We start from the raw sequence: 17,801 nt of genomic DNA, 5'->3' as shown, positions 1-17,801 counted from the left end.
CAGGTGTGTTGCCAAGTGTGGCAGCAGTTTCTCATTTATTGGACCTGAAATGAATGAATGAAAGCACAAAGCTTTCTTGAAAATACAGATTACATGAGGGTGTCTTTTTAATTTCAATCAAACTGAGGTCTGTGTTTTTCTCTTTGTTTTAACCCTCTCTCTCTGTGCTCAGAGCCTTCTTCCTTCCCCTGCACACCCTCCACATCTCTGCCTGGTTTTCTCATGTGACTGGGTAGTGACTAAGTGTTATAAACCAGTTACTCAGTCCAAACTGACACACATTAGTGTGACCTTTTATTGTTTTTATTGGAATCAGTAGCTTTCTCCCACCCTTCTCTCTCCTAGGCTCTGATGAAACTTCCCACCCACATTTCCCAAAGTGAGGAGGTCCTTCAGTTCTTTGAGACTAAGTCAGAAGACCTCAACCCTCCCACAGAGTGAGTAACTATAACTATGTGCTAGAAATCACAAGCTGTTATTGAGCATTGGCATTGTATGCATGAACTGTTAGATGCCAAACATTGCCCTCTGGTGGGATGTGAACATTGGATATGGAAGCAAACTGAATGTGTGTGGCTCAGCAGCTGCCTTTAATTCGTGCTGACCCATCCTGATCCAGAGGCTTTGCTTTGTCAGGGATGATTGATTGATCTGGCTCCAAGAAGCCCTGCTTTTTATTAATAATGATTTCTTGGAGGTGACACCTGATGCCAGAACAAATGGGGAAGGATTAGCAGTGTAACGACAGCATGTCGGAGTTCACGTCTCAGGGCAGATAAGGCTCTCAGGCGAGCCATTTATCATACTCAGTTCAAAGTCAGAGTGGGAGTAAATCCGGCCTGGCTGCAATATCACTCATTGTCTACATTTTGTTCTTTCCGTTAGATTTATGTTCAGTCATATGTCTGGGATATTATATTTTTATCAGCAATGTGGGCCCATCACCTCTAACCTCTAATACCCCTGCATGTTAATCTCACTTCAAAGTGAGAGGCTCCCTTAATCTCAGAGACAGTCCAGCGTAGCTTAAATTAATATCTTAAAGTATAATACCCGCTGCCCAAGTTGTTTTTTTACTCCTGGGGTGGTCTGGGCAATTCACAGAAAACATGTTCTTTTTATGCTCTAAAATTATGATATTTAACACCCAGCTGTGAAACAAATAGTTTTTCTAAATATTTAATATGTTAAAAATGTAAAAGAACCATTCTGCTGTCCTGTTCGGCTAATTTATTTAATTACAAATAATGGTTTTAGAAGTGTTTATTTGTGAAACGAAAAACCTTGCTGTAGATTTAATAGAGCTTCACTCACACTCACTGAAACACGATGAAACAGATGAAAGAGGTCATGAAAGCAATTAAAAATGCGTCCAATCAACCTAGAAAATTGGTCCTGTCATGACATTTCCTTCCACACCGTTCAAACATGCCCTGCAAACAGCCTCGATAGAGATGCACTGTTGCTCATGTCCAAGCCTGTTGATGCTACTGCCATCTAACGTTCAACAGTGGTCACTGCACAGGAAAAAAACACAGGTACTGTTTTGCTTGTCACAAGAGGGAGCCACATGATTGGTTAAAAATTACAAGACGTTTCTATAGCATTTGGGTGAATGAAAGATGGTGCCTCATCCATCATAAATGCATGCCTCAGTCTGCGTTCAGTTTTCGATTGGGTTATTAGATTTATATTGATAATTAAATGTGTAGTATATTGGTGAAGTAAGCCTTGCAATCTTTTGAGTAAAGACACTAAAAGACACTACATATCTCTATCTATTGCTCTATCGATCTATCTATAAAGCTGTGTTTGGCTATATGGAAAGTTAGAAAAAAGGCAGATTTAATGAGAAAAAAACTCACCTGTGTTTATGCCTTCGGTTTTTTAACAATGCCATCGAAAAGGATTAACTAATATGTTGATACTTCTTAGACATCTGAATATTTCTTATTGTTAGGAAATCACTAAAAATGATTTTTCAGTGAGTGGTTGAAATGCAGTTAAACAAAAGGGATTCTTACAGTGCTTTCGCCCAATTCGTTCAAATTATGATATCCTCTTTTAAAATATTTCCAGACGGTTAATGGCCGAGAGCCACTGTATATTTCATAAGAAAGGGGAACTTTCAGAGAAGCTTTGAGACAAATTTGGAGAGACAGATGTTATAAATTTGTATAATAAAAACATGTTGTTGTTTTTTTTAGTAGTCTTACAAATCATCTTACATCCTGGAGTCCAAATTAGGTTGTGATAAGAAACATGCGGAAGACCTTTTGAAGTTAGAGTTCCTTTTTGAGAATGAATGCCAGTGGCTAAATATAAAATTAAAATTCAAAGTTTTAGTCATCGGTCTTTGAACACTTCAGTGTTTTACAGTGATGCAGAGTTGAAAGTGGATGTCTCTGCTGTTTGAAACACAGCAATTTAACTCATTTTGACATCAGTTAGCTTTAAGGTGTTTTGCTGGAGATAATACATTCTCCGCCAGCCTCTGTATTATTGTTGTTTAGTGAAAACTATCCATGGGCTGTATGTGCAGTGTGACTGCAGAAAGTTCCAGTTTATTAACCTCCGAGGGGAAATGTTTTCAGGACTCCCACCTCTGAGGCCAGCATCTACGGGAGTGTTGTGAAGTATAATTAAATCTAGTTAACAGGCACATATGCCCATAATGTCAATTTAAAATAACATTTTACCTTTCATACAGACAAATTAAGTTTACACCACGCCATCTCATTTTTCTTTTCTTTTTTCTTTTTGTTAACCAAGGAGCTTGGAAACTATCCTGATTCAATCAAGAGGGAAAAAAACAAAAAGGAGACGAGATACACCACCTGTTCTGTTGTATTTGTTCTTTCATTTATATAAAAGAATCACATACATTTAAAATATTAACAAAACAAATGTTAATAAAAAATAAAGAGAGAGTGATATTTGATTTTAAATTTCTCTTTTTGAACCAAGTGGTCCTATTCTAATATAAGAAGTCACCAAGAGGACACAATCACAGTGTTAATGTATGGGATGCAATACAATAGCAGCCTGCAGTAGTGATGTTACACATACACACTATATTTTAGCTTATATTATGCATAAGCTCTAAACAAATTCGGATTAAGATGTTATGACTCAGATCAGTCAGATTATCCAAGTATTACTCGTATGAGAATTTTGGAACATTTGCAAATTTCGATCATATCCAAGAGAAATTAGTATCAGAAGTTACAAAATCATTAAAATCAAGATGACGCTAATGATCCACAATGATTCAGAGCAAAAGCTCTGTTGGCAAAGGAAAAGAAAATCTAACAGCGATGCAAGAAACAAAATTGCCTCCATAAGGTGTGACTTTGAAGGTCAGTCCTCCATCTTAACTTTAACTTCATTTAGTCACTTCTATGCATATGACAGATGAAGGAGGTTAATCATTTTCAACAGTGAAATAGTTGAATTTTGTTTAAATTCTTATCACTTTTGCAGCATCAGTTCAAAACATATAATGTTTTTGTAGAAAATCGGTGGCCCCTTTCTTCCTGATATATGTATGTGGATGTAAACACAAGCAATTTGGGAAGAAAATGTCCTGACTAACCTCCTTTACCTTAATTATAGTTGTTACATGCCAAACCCTAACCTTAATCTCAGCCAAAACACACATGACAGCTTGCTTTTTGTACTTAACTGGAGGGTGAGCCCTCACATTGGGATTGCATATACAGAACATGATTAATACAACAAAAGGCAAAGGATTTTAAAAAGTTATGAAACGCAGTTGTTCTTTACAGCTTAAGTCTTAATTCGACATCATTGTTTCACCACAAGGAGAGTAATTAGTGGTTGATACACAGTCAAACTAACATTCTTTTAACCTGACATCAGTGTGTGATCATAGCCAAGCTTTGCTGGAGATTGGGGCCAGTACGCATGAGGTTGACTGCAGCAGTGTGTGTGCCTTTGTGAGGATTTGAGTCAACCTCACCACCTTTTTTTTTTTTTGTTACAGGATATGCACAGAAACGGTGTAGTAAGAGATTATGTGCAAATCACAACCCTATCGTAATGGATTGCTGCTCAATGATGTCGACCCATTGACTCGAGCTCGAGGTTACTCCTGCAGAGGTTAATCCGAGGTCGTGCAGAAGTGTCTGTGTGCTGAAGAAAGGCAGATACCTCAGTCCTCTGGCTTGGATGAAAAATGCGAGCACTAATATCTTACACATTCCTTTTTTGTAATAGGCCCACCTACAAAGAGTTTGCAGTTATGTGCAAACAGATGGTCACTCCCAACTCAAGCTTCAGATGGATTCTCACGGGTTTAAATTTTTAATGATGTGTTCAGTGCTAGTGCGTGTGTCCTGCACTGTATGTGCGTCCTGGTCTGAATGATGAAACTAAAGCTTTATGGCTTGAAAAGACTATTTTTCAGCTTCTTGTGTATTTAGAGGTTGAAATTTACCTCTAAATACACAAGCTCAGTCTTAAACTTTTAATAGTGTTTGGACATATTTTCGTTCCCCTTGCCTTCCTCTCACCTATTAGATTTTACTGGTGATAAGAGGAAAGTACACAAAGCCAGGACTGTGTGCTCAGTCTCCTCTTGGGAGAGATATTACTCCACCTCTGTGCTACAGGTCACAAGCAAGCAGGGCATGTCAAGAGTCTCCTTTATCTCCACTTTTCTTCCCCGCCTTACTTCAGTTTCATCTCTGCCCAAGCAGATTTTGGCAAAATAAAAACAAATGAAGACATCTTTAAAATAATTAAGAAATATTTAACATCTATAACAATTTTACACATAGGAAAATCTGAAACCAATGGAATAACACACACTTTCCACATCTCCCTAGTACTGGGTTGGAGCCCTTTTTGCCTTCAGAATTGCCTCAGTTCTTTGTGGCACAGGATCAACAAGGCGATGGAAATATTCCTTAGATTTTGGCCATCCTTGAAATGATAGCATCACACAGTTGCTGCAGATTTGTTGGCTACACATCCAAGTTGTGAGCCTCCTATTCCACCACATCCCAAAGGTGTTCTGCTGGATTGAGATCTGGAGTTTGAGTGCAGTGAACTCATTGTCAGGTTCAAGAGTCAGTTTGGGATCATTTGAGCTTTGTGTTATTCTGCTTGAAGCAGCCATCAGAAGATCGGTAGATTGTATAGATGAACGTGGTCAGCATGCTGAGATAGAGCATTTAAAGGATTCTCAACTGCAACTAAGGCACCCAAAGTGTGCAAAGAAAATGGACCTACATCACTATGAGCAGTGTGAATCGCTGATACATGCTTTTTACATGCTATTTACATTAAATTCTGACCCTACTATCTGAATGTTGCAGCAGAAATTGAGACTCATCAGACCAGGCGACATGTTTCTCATTTCTATTGTACAATTTTTGTGAGAATTGTAGCCTCCGTCTAGAGTTCTTAGCAGACAGTAGTTGCACACTGTGTAGTTTTCTGCCCCTGTTCTTCTTCAAGGTTTTGCATTTACAGATGCTCTTCTGCATAGACTGGTGGCGACGAGTGATTACTTGAGTGACTGTTGTCTTCCTATGAGCTCAAAGCAGCCTGCCCATTCTCCTCTGACCTCTGACCCTAGATGTGTTTTCCTTATAAAGTTGGGGTTTTAAAGTTTCCCATTGTTAGTTGGACTATGCATTTTTAATTAATCCACAGCTTTGTTTATGTGGCTTGGCACAAAAGTTTAACTTTGTTTTTTGTTCTGTTCATCAATCTTATCGAAAGATATGACATTTATATTGCTGATGAACGATTAATGATTTTTCTTACGCCGTCGAAATTCAGTTCATGGCCTTTTTGTTTCAGTGTCAGTTTAGTCAGTCTATTATTTAATCTTTTAATCAATCTAATGTATAAGCAATTCATTATTATAATTGTCTCATAAATTATCTGTGTTTACTTTGCTCATTCATCGGGGAAAAAGAGAAATTGTGCCGATATTATTTTATCACGAATATATATATATATATATATTTTACATTATTTCATTATATAGATGTAAAACAAATGCGAAATAGCTTATTTGTACAGCAGTGTCAAATAATCTACTTTGAAAATTGCAGGGTTTTTTTGGTAACTTGGTTCAATCAAACACTGAGTATTGATGAACAGACTGTAACCTGGCAAACGTTGGACAGGTTTTATCCAAACATGTGCTCATATCCATAACTGGCTGTGGCTCCAGTCCTGCTGCTGGCCCTCCATAGAGCCAGGTGTCTGCTTCCATCTGTGTCAAAACTCAACTTCTCCTCGGTGTTTTCTCTCTGCAAGTTAACTAAACCAGGGCATAACACTCAGCCCGAACTTCCTAAAATGGTCTGGCCTGAAATGTTTATGCATTTCCACTTTATAAACAAATTCCCATCAAACTGAATGGAGTAATTATGTGAAATACCATCACTTGTGTGCCTGCATGCAATTAATGAAGCGTGAGTGCTCCAATTGAATCAAGAAACCTATAATGAATTAATTAAAAACTATTCATCATTTATTTATTGCCTGTCTCTAAATGACAAATTTCCGTCAGTGTGAAAGAGGCTGAATAGAACAACGGTGACAATTGGAAATTAGGCTAATGACCTGTTCTGCTGTAATACGAGGTGGCCGTCACAAATCAACGCTCATTTTTTTGAGAGAACGTGTACAAATAAAGAAACCACAAACAGTTCAGGAAAGCATTTTAACGAATTCAACAGCGCATGCACTGCATTTAAAAAAATAGAGAAAAAAACGCTTTACTTGAGTAAATTAAACACATAAATTTTCTATTGCTGTTACCTGCAGCTTGGTACTCTATTTGGTAGACTTTGCATGTGTTTTCACAAGTTGCAGTACACTGAGTGGGAAAAGTGCATATATTGTATTTTGACAAAGTAAACATAAATATCCCATCTCTGCTGATTAAGCTCAGCTTTTTGAGCAGCGCAGTAAGCGTGGGTGCAGTGAAGGGATAGTCACTGCTCTGTGACCTTCATGAGTGTCAAAGCACAGAGCAGGTTCATTGACACTAGCTCGCTTCCTTTCAGTGTTTTTTTCTGCAGTTCATAGTTCGGAACAGAAAGATGCTTTCACATCTTAAGATGAATGGGACTTAAAGGGGGATATGATACTGTTGTAAAGTCAATAAACGCTGTTCTGTTAAATAGAGGCAGCTGCATTCCCCTCATGTACAACATATCTGGCTTTTTAACAGAAATATACACACATTGGCTAAAAGGGCCGATGGGTTCCTTTGTTGCTGTCCTTGACACACTTATTGTGCGACTCACTCATACGTATCCCACCCTGTCTCCCTCCCACTGGTAGTGGGTCAAGTTCTTCATGCATTCTCAGCGAGGGTTTGGCTGATACTTGTGTGCCAACTGTACTTGGATGGTCCCGGGCAAAGATTCAGCTGTAACCAGTCATATAAATGCTCTGGCCTTTCTTGCTTACACACTCATTCTGACCATGTTGCTCTGCTGTTGTTTCTTTTGCAGAGACTGTGGAGGCTCTGGCAAACGTAAATCGGGTAAGAAAATATCCTTATGTTAATTTTCATGGGTTTTAAAAAAGTTGTACCGCTTTAAATTTAAAAGAAAAGGCAACTCCTGCAATTCTACCTGTCAAAGTCTTAAGGAGTCTTAGGCAGAACTGAAAATGAGATCAGTGTTTGTTGATAATGGAAAAAAATTGATATCTCTTGTGGGGGCTTAAGAAGATAGATGACCTCAGTAAGACGATAAAGATTTTAATATATCAGTAAATATATGATATTAATATTTTCAGCTTCGATAGCAATGCTAAATGTTTTTTTCTGCTTCTTTAATTGCAGAATTTGCTTCCTTTCATTGCCCCATGTGACAGTAAATTGATTATATTTGGTTTTAGGCCTCTCTGGAGACTAAACAATCGGAATCTCTCAATTAATCAAGAAAATAAGTTGCAGATTAGCTGGTTATGAAGATAACTGTTTGGGGCAGTTTAGAAATAAAACTATTAAATAAATAACATGTACATTTCTGGTTGTGCTGCTGTGAATTATGTGTTGTTTTCTTTTTTCCAAACTGTCCGCCATGAGTGTGACTCTGGTGCCATAAACAATCCTGTGGTATTATTAAATGGTCAGGAAAACAGTGTAATGTGGGCGAGACCACCTGTCTGTGCCTCTGCATTTGCATTGCCAGAATAGGCCGTTGCATTAATATTTTGTGTGTTAGAGTGCTGAGTGACTCAGCTGAGCATGGGGATACGAGTGTAGGAGGTGGCAGGAAAAGCATGAGAGGAGTTTTAGTGAACAGCTGTCCAGTTCTTGTGCATGCATCCACTTGCGTGCTCGAAGTCTCAGAATACCCGCACGCGTTACAAATTACACGTTCGTCCTGCAATCAGATGTAAAGTTGCTTTGGCAATCCCTTCCTGCAGTCTGCCGCAGTTACATACGGCATAGCTGGGCTATAAAAGCTCCTAGGAAGTTAATTTTCTGTGGGTGATCCACTCTGAGGAAAAGCTGCACTGGAATTGTCACCAAATGAAATAAGACCCCAGCCTAATTTCATTATGCGTTCCACGGTATTGAGGCTTTATGTAACAGTGAATTCCAGCTACATACTGGAATGGAAAAAATTGTCGTATTTCAGCTGTGTGTGTCTGTGCGTGTTGCCTGCATTCAGTCTGTGCAAGATATTAGATTGGCTTCCAGTTATATTCATATCAGTTGCCTGGAAAGTTTTATCATGTAGTAGCTGTCCTTTTTATTTTGAATAATTTAGTTAGATCTAAAATTGATCTGTTTTGCAGACTTTATTATATGCATGTATTTGTTCTTATTTTAAACATTTTTTTGGGTTCAAGTCTTATTAATCAAAGCACAATAATACACTTTATATCTGGTACGTATGCTGGTTTGTTATTCATACTGTTTTAAGCTCCCCATACTTGATCTTGAAGCCCCCCAGTATAGTCCCCATGCTGGACATTAGTGGTTAAAGATGGATATTTCTCTTTCAAAGCAGGACAGCAGATAAGTGCAGTGAGTCTGTGGTGAATTTCTGCTGTAGCTGCAGCTTATGTATTCCATAATTACACGTTGCAGGTTTCCCTTAAGAGTTTACTGATCCCCTGCCTAAAACAGAGAATGTAACCCCTCACCACAAAACTTTGAGCGATTAGAGGTTTGATTTGGAACGCTGTTTACCTGGGAAGAGAAGAAAACAGGAACAGCACACTCACAGATGATCATTCACTTTTGTTTTGTTATCATCTTTGGCTTCGTGACAGTTCTGTCATCATTTGCTGTGTTGGGATTTAAAAAAATGTTCTTCTTCTCTTTTTGTGTTTTTTGGTAGAGCTGATACTAGATGGGGGGTAGTGAAAAGAAGTGTAGTGAAAGGAAATTGTGTTATATAAACTGGGGATCTCATCTGTCATGTGTTTTCAGTAAAATTCAGACCCACATCTCATTTCTTGTTTATGACTCACGCTTCTGGAGCCCTGCAAGATCGAAGCAGTGATTGATTCTGCATCATAGCCTTGCAACAATCTACACGAGATTCAAAGAAAGCCATGCCATTTTTTTTTAGCATATAATGGATTTGTCAGGGCTGACTGCCGATACTCAGCTGGTCAGCATGAATCACTGTTAGGTGAAGAGACACACTGTCAGAAGCGAACCTCTAAAGGAAACAGGATCAACTGCTGCTTACTGTGCTCATAGGATGCCGAAGTTCAGGAGCTTAAAAAATTTAGTATTTATGTGCGTTCAGAAAGAGAGCTGGCTGACCAGAAGACAGATAGAAATTGAGTAGGAAAGAAAGAAATGGAGCGCTCGAGGGTGTAGTGCATGTGAAAAGCAGCTGGAGAGGAGAGGAGGTTTACGTGGCAAGTGGAAACCATGTCAGTGCTGCGCAAAGGCCCAGTGAGTGTGTTTATGTGTGCAGACTTGCTGTCTTTATTTGAGCTGCAGGTCTCTCAGGACCTACGGGGGTGCATATGTGTGGATGAGGTTGTGTCTGTGAGGGAGTTTACATACTACATGTAGTATGCATGGGTGTACGCGTGCGCGTGTTGGAAGGAATCTGGTAACAAGTCAGATGGTGGGTGGGTCAAGAGGGCCGTGTGTTTGTTTGTGTTTGCAGATGGATGTGATTTTTAAACTGGCATAGGAAATCATTAAGGCAAATGAGGACTTCCAAACCACTTTAACAGCCGTACGCTGCTTCAGCAAGCTTCCCTGTCAATGACAAGCTATTGAATACTGGGCATTTTTGTTCAGTCGTACATAATTATGAGTCAAGCAGTACATGAAATGTGTTAAGGTTTAAATCAAATGTCGATCAAACAGATGTTTTTTTTTATTAGTTGTTGTCATATAACAGCTCATTTCATGCACAGATTTCTAGGTTTGGTGTAGAATTTTTTTTCCATTTCTCCTGAACTCTGGCCCCTGCAGCACAGAACAGATACAGTACAGGATGCACGGTTTCTGATAAGAGATGACTAGTGACAGTTCTTCAAAGACTATACTGTTGAGGAAAAAAATTGCAAATGCATATTTTTTATTAGGATTTTGTGTAAGTAAAACCGAGGATCCATTATGTTTCTTTTTCCTTACGTTCTGTTTGTTCGGTGGTGCAGGCGTCAGATTTTCTACTGGAAAACCTGATGAAGTGGAGGAGTCTCGCTCATTAAATTAGCGGTTTGAATCTGATTCCAGTCTCTTTTTTTTCATATCAGCAACATCCAGTGAAGTTAAAGGTGCACTGTGGGTTGTTTTACACTGCCTCTAGTAGTGCTGTAGAGCAGTGTTTTTATGAGTGGGTCCCTGTTCTGTTGTTATCATGCGTATGTGGACAAAGATGCGGCTCACATGATACACAGCCTGGCAGTGATTTCATATTTTCCAATGATCAGCACTTGTTTTTGTGCACTTGTTTTTCAAGAAATGTAGCTTTGTGCCAAAAAAGGCATCAACACAGAGTGAAGTAACCCCCCCCAAAAAATATGTTTGATTCCTCCAGATCATCAGCTCTGTAGTTTTCATTCAATTTTTTTCAAAAGCAGAAACCCGTGTAGCAAATATAAACATACCGTGACTTTCAGTGTTTTCCAAGTGGATCATGAGATATTTGGAACTCCAATAGTTTTATACTGCAGAGCTACGCTTTACTGCGAGAATCAGCAGGCAAAAGTGAGGATGATGAAGCTATTCAGCAGTTTCTAACTGAAATGTGAAGGCTGTCTAACTGAGATGATTTGGGTGAATGTTTCTGTACTATTTATTTGTGGTCTGCCTCTTTTCCCTTAGGGCCACATACTGATTCAATGACATGAGTACATCTGTACTACATTGAACAGCAGTTCTGTGTCCCTTTCTAATCCAGCTGCACATCTGCTGCTGATGAGCCAAACAAAGGCACTGCACTTTGCCAAATCTTCTCAACACGGTTCTGCTCTTACAAAGATACCCCAGGGTTAGAAATGTGGCACTAAAATATAACGACCTGTGCCAACCATGTTACCAAGCAAAAAGCTTGAAAAGCCTGAAAACCGTTTTTTAGGGAAAAAAAAGAATGAGTAGACTAGACTCTCTGGCTTCCTCCTGTTGGTGATGAATTATTGCAAAGTTCCAAACTGTCATCATTCCTGGATGGAGCTGATGACGGAAGAATGGGGGTGGAGTTGGGGGTTGAATGGAGTTGGGACATTTGGGAGTGGAAGGGTGGGAGCAGGAAGCACGTGTATAAATAGGAGAGAGGAGAGATAAACACCGAGTGGTTAATATCTGATGGAAGCCGAGAAGAAATACTTTTCAAAGCTCATAAATGCTTTTGGTCGTCACTGGTCATGCAGGGTACACAAGAAAATACATATACACACACCTCCCAACTGTAACACCTGAATGAGTTAACTAAACTAAAACTATAGGACTGGGAGTTAGCTTACTTTATTTAAACAAATAAATGTCAATAAAAATTAAATACATTTCCAGTTTAATTCCTCTTAGTTTATATAAATTGGCATTCATTTGCCTCCCTTTCCTTGGAATTAAACTGATGTAACTTAAAAATATTCAGTAAAAGAACGATTTTATGTCAAACTTGACCTAATGTAAAAAGCATTTACAGCATAAAAGATGCCTCAAGATTGACGTTTCCGGTTGTGACGAGCAGCAGTAGGTCTGACAGGGAAATCGCACAGTGTGCACACTGTACCAGACACAATCCTCAGTTTTAAAACACTATATGAACCAAGTTTACAAAATAGACTTATTTTGTAAATGATGGCTCGCCCATAAAAATAAAACGTGTACAGAGGTCGAGCCAACTGTTTTTTTCATAAACTTATATAATACCAGAAATCCTTTTTTTCAACTACAACTATCGCCATCTGGTGGCTTTCAGATAGAAGGTGGATTTAACAAACTTCATGCTTCATTTTTCTGATCTGGATGCTACGTCCATGTTTTGTACTGTCTATGGTAACAAGACAGTTTTCACACTTGTAGCTCTTCTGACGCACTAACCAATCAATTAAGTTCACTCACAGTGTCACTTCTAATTTAACACAACAGAAAATAAAGCACATTCTGGGCAACTTAACAGTAATGTGACAATCATTAACAAGTTAATATGGCATAACATGCATAACGTGTTAGATAATGTTTCTGCACGTAGACACACATTTTAAAAGACTAAAATAAATACAGTGAAATGATACTTTTTAAATGTAGCCTATTTATTGTGCAAAATAGTTCAGCCTAATGAAAAATAGTTAGCCATGCTGCAGTGTATGTTGGTTCTGGGGTTGGTTATGCTTTTTGTTTAGAGGAACAAGTTTGTTCTTTCTGCTTTCCTCCACTTATACATACACATTCACAAAGATATAAACCTGATCAGGTGAGCTCTCAGGATATTACAGATACTACAGGGGCAGGATTACTTTTAGCTATTGATTAAAACATTTAAATATATTTTCTTTTTCAGCAGTGTTTGTTGTGAGTAGTGTTCATACACTCTGCAGCTGCCTTTCTTTTGCATATACTATGTATATATTTTAGTTGTTATGATCACTATGTTTCACTGTGTTGTCTGAAACACTGTTTTGTACACAGTTTGTATGATTCACATTTCGTACACTGTTTCGAAATTAGGCTTATCCTGTTCAAGTCTGCTTTTTTTTCCCCACACACATGTTCTTCTTGCTCTGTCTTCCTGCTGTTGCAAAACATTTCATTTCCTGAAAGAGGATGAAATATTAGCTTTTGTTTTTCAGGCCTGTTGACTTTACTGACAGAGTCTTTAGTCACTCAGGTCACAGATTTACGGTTTTCTCGCAGCAGCTGCTAATTGTGTGCTAAAGAAGGTTACATTTACGTCTTTTGACACAGAGTTTTATGAGCTCATGACCTGAGTATTATTTTCATCTGTCTTGAAAATGCATTGTTGACAAATGAGCCCTCTGTTTTCTTTTTCTTTGATAAAACAATGTCCAAGTTTGAAGATATTTGGAGGCGGGTTCCACAGAGGTCAGTGTTTTATTTCACAACCAGCAGTAGCTAAATCAACAGAATGAGTCTATGGCATTGCTGTTTATTAAAGCTATTTTAAATTACACTTGGTAAAAGTTATGCATGCTAATACATTTTAAAATCTGGACAGACCGAGCACAGGGATGATGCCTGGAAACATTTAAATTGTCCTCATGTTTTAACATTTTCTCCAGTCTACAAAATTTGTGATATTTGACAGATATGAAACATGATAGAAAACATATATAGTTGGAGATATTCCATAAATACAGGAGAAATTATAGACTTGAAATTACTCACTTACCCAGTACGCAGTAATTGCTCACATATCCTCATAGAGAGTTAATTGACCTGTGAGTTAAAACAAACCATTTAACAACACTTTTCTATTAATAGTGTCAAAATAAATAACTCTGCCTGCTGTACCAAAGTAACTACTGTCATATTATACAGTGAAGACTAAAAAGGCAATATTTATATAATATTCCTTCCATTGTTTCTGCACCCAATTTTGTGGTCTGACAAAACATCTTGCATAAATAACGTGAAGCTTCATAAACCGCAGCCCGACCACAGTAATCCAGTGTCAGACTCTTTGGCAGTTTCATCATGTGAGATGCTAATGGTGCTGAGTTCATCTATGTGAGTTATTAGCTCCTTGACATTTCAAGTGCAGTCCCTGAATTGAATGTGAAATATTATCCAGATTTAGAGAAATGTTAATCTCTAGTCTGCGGGACTGTAGCCAGGTGAGCTCTTTAGAGAAATGGCAGCTTAATCCGAACCTTCTCAATCATTCCTTATCTAAGGCTCAAATCTTCCATTTATCACACTGAACTTTTCTTATTTTCCATCATCAGGATACAAACCGAGTTGCTCTTTCCAGGAACTGTGATTACCCCATAAAAAGGCTTTTATTTGTATGTGCTTGGCTGTTTCTGTTAAACTAACCCTACTGATGGCAGTTAGTTAGAAGTTGGACCAGTGTGCCCACGAAGAGATGAGGATCTCCAGGAAGTTTGTTGGTATTTTGCTGATATTAAACCACCATTAAAGTAAACATCTGTTGCAACTGCAGTAACAGAGTAAACAGATATAATCTAGTGTGCACACAGAAGCTCCTCCTGTGTCCACACAGCTTTGAACTCGGTGATCAACAGAAGGTCTTGTTAATGTTTGAGCTCAGTGTCGCTGGCTTGTGACTAGATTCCAGCTGACACTTGTTAGACCTGCTTTAGTCCATTCAGGGATGCTTGTTTCAGAGATTGTTCCCGATTAAGGCTTCAGCCGGACTCAGTTATGTAAAGCGGGAACCAAAAAATGTTGCGGGTTGTCGGTTATGTACGATGCCTTCTTTAAATACCTTCACGAATGAAAACACATGTTTGCTACTTGAGAAAGCTGTGCTGGTGTTAGTTAATGAACCAAAATCTGGTGAGATGTTGACCCAGTTAGGAAACGAGTGCAAACCAAATCAACAAATCTAAGTCACTGCTGGCGCTTATATGGTTAACTCAGTTAAGTACACAGAGGAAGATTTCCATTGGCTGGGTTGCACGCTGTAGTCAGAGCTCTAGTGTTTCAAGGAGACAGAGGGCCATCCCTCTGAGCACAGCTCCAGCCCCTTCATCTGGTTCTATTTAAGGCCCCTTATGCCGACTCTTATGATTGGCGTACACAACCCCCCTACTCTTCCCCCAGTTCCAGCCCCAACTGAAGAGAAGGAGGCTTTTTAGCAGATGGTTTATTTTCCAAGGGAAACCATTTCTTTCTCCCACTCTACTGTCCTGTCCTCAGCTGGCTTTAGCTCACTTTTCTGTCACTTCTACACCTCCTTTTGCTTTCCCGTTGCTGCGAGCCTTTCCACTGTGTTCATGTGTCTATGTGTATCTACTGACTGGGAGTCAGCTTTGTTGGAGAAAACGGATAAAGTCCCTTTAGTAAAACAGAATGGATTTTCTGCACTTGAATGTCTGATCCTTTACTTCTTGGTGGGAGGTTCTTTTTTTCTAGACTGTCTCCTTTGCCCCTGATGTTGGGCTGGAGGGACATGCAGCTCTATGGCTAGACTTTGGGGAAGATGCACTGAACCTCGTGAATATTGTGATTGGCTAAGCTCTACAAACAAAGTGGCCTATGGCACAGCGAGCGCCCAACAGTCGTTCTCGTGGACCTATGGCTGGCAGCTGGCTGACAGCATGTTTTTTTCCATCAACCCCAGGTCTGGATGCTTCGGACCCCATGCTTCTGGAACAGTATGTGGTGGTGGCCAATTACGAAAAACAAGAGCCTGCAGAAATCAGTCTTCAAGCAGGCGAGGTGGTCGATGTCATTGAAAAGAGTGAGAGTGGTGAGTAATCAAAACAGATGCACAACAGTATTGAGCAAGAAAAAACAGCACGCATGCTATGTGTATGTAAAACACAAACATTCAGTATTCAGTCATATAGTTCCTCGAACACTCTGCCCTTTTCTGTATCTCGACTCTTTCACCTTCTTTGTCCGAAGCCTGCTAGCTGTTGCTCAGCCCCCATCTGGAGGCTCGCTTTGGCCTGCAGTCAGCCCTGTTTTTTCCCACTGTTGGTTTAGGCTGAGGGCCAGAATGTTGCCTCTAGCAAGAGGAATGTCTTCCAGACTCATATTAATTATTCCACCTCACTTTAATGGAAAGCCAGCAAGACATGCTGGATTTACAAATGCCAGCTGCAGAGAGTCCTTAGTCAGCTGTTTAACCTCTTGGAAGAGCTAGCAGACAGGGCCAAGATTACAAATTTAGGGTATATGTAATTTAGTTTGACAATACTGAATCTTTAATGCCAACATAAAGCACAGTCTCACGTTAGTCAGTGATTATTCTGTAGTACTCCCAGGACTGTTTTATCGTAGGTTGAAGAAGACAGTAGGACCTAATGAAGTATATAATTTATACATATGAAATGGATTACAAATAATATCACAAATTTAAACATGTGTCCTAAATATGCTCAAATATCAACGATGCCAGGTCTAAGCACGTGTCTGAATTTGCCACATGAAGCAGAGGAGGGACTGGAGAGAAATAAACCTGGTAACAGGGTCTGACGTCCAGCTTTAATGGTGTGCTGAGACAGTAAAACAGTAATCAGACTCATGTGTTCTTCAGCGGGAGGATGGCAAAAGAGAGATGGAGGAGGAAATAGTGAAGGGAAGGCAACTGGATTTAGGTTCCACTGTGGGTGTGATTGCCACAGTGGCCTTAAGGAAAAAGGTCCACAGAGTAGGATCACTTTGAAGTGTCATGTGTCCTGCCTTTGGGTTCATGTATTTGTTTTCATTCTCTGCTCCGGTAGGATTTCAACCCAATGGGGAGCCACTGTGAGGCGGATATTCCACCACCTTGAAGTCCTTTTATTGGGGGCCTTATACGAGTGCTTTTCTCCATGAATTTCAAGTGCATGGTCCTGTTTTTATTATGGGCCCCTTCACTTTTGTCTTTCAGCTGACCACTGTGCACTGTTGATCCATGTGAAACTCATGCACATCTCATTGCAGATTTATGATTTCCAGGTTTCCGTGTTATTGCTCTAACTTTGTTTCATGTTATTATTGCTTTGCTTGCCTCTCATCTCTGAAGCAGGCTATATTTTGCTGCCACTTTCACTTCAGCTCATTCATTCATCTCTGGTTAGATGGATTTCTTATGAGTTTCTAGAAAACAAAATAGTAGATGGCAGGCTTTTGAAAACACATCTGAAGGCTATTTGACAGTTTTATTATACACTGACACTTCCACAGAGATCACAGAAGTATAACCCGCGTTCCTTACAATTTGCTGTGGAGACTGTTTCCAGCAGCACTGCTAGCGTTTAGGCTGAAATATCAACACCTTTCCAGTGGAAGCTGGCTAACTCTGCTCCATTTGGCTGGGTGACATCACTCTGTGTCCCTCTGCCAGCACTAACAAGACCAGGTGTGTGCTAAGAAGATTTCAGAGTTCATTTGATTTAGCATCCATTCCCTTGCAGTATAAGTACAAACCCTTTAATAGCTTCTGACAGATTGATCTGTGTATTACAGCTCTATGTAGTGAATTTGCTGAGTTAGAGGTACTAAAAGTGTCTGGTGTATTTGTTATGATAAAAGGGCTGTATGGATTTTCAATCTGGGCAGATTTAAAGCCGCATGAGTCCCCCTGTAGAGTCTTGGATGCAGTGAGTAGAAAACTTTGCCATCTAATTTTATATCAGCATCTAAAGGTGCAACAGCATGAGCTTATAATAGAGCCAGA

At 39.4% G+C, this 17,801-nt stretch overlaps 1 protein-coding gene across 2 annotated transcripts in view; it reads left to right on the top strand.

Annotated features, from left to right (window-relative positions):
- LOC146655521 (SH3 and PX domain-containing protein 2A-like) overlaps nucleotides 1–17,801 on the top strand; it is a 62,352-nt gene that overhangs the window by 22,769 nt on the left and 21,782 nt on the right. For both annotated transcript variants that reach the window (XM_085427921.1, XM_085427922.1), the window contains exons 5-7: nucleotides 346–437; nucleotides 7,506–7,537; nucleotides 15,756–15,884. In XM_085427921.1, coding sequence (XP_085284047.1) covers nucleotides 346–437; nucleotides 7,506–7,537; nucleotides 15,756–15,884 — 253 coding nt within the window. The remainder of the gene's footprint in view (nucleotides 1–345; nucleotides 438–7,505; nucleotides 7,538–15,755; nucleotides 15,885–17,801) is intronic.

Source organism: Rhamphochromis longiceps, linkage group LG13 (genome assembly GCF_057381845.1).
Source record: "Rhamphochromis longiceps isolate RC_006_pf linkage group LG13, R_longiceps_female_GT1.1, whole genome shotgun sequence".
Classification (NCBI taxonomy): Eukaryota; Metazoa; Chordata; class Actinopteri; order Cichliformes; family Cichlidae; genus Rhamphochromis; species Rhamphochromis longiceps.
The sequence above is the reverse complement of the archived record's forward strand: the minus strand, read 5'-3'. Positions and strand labels throughout refer to the sequence as shown.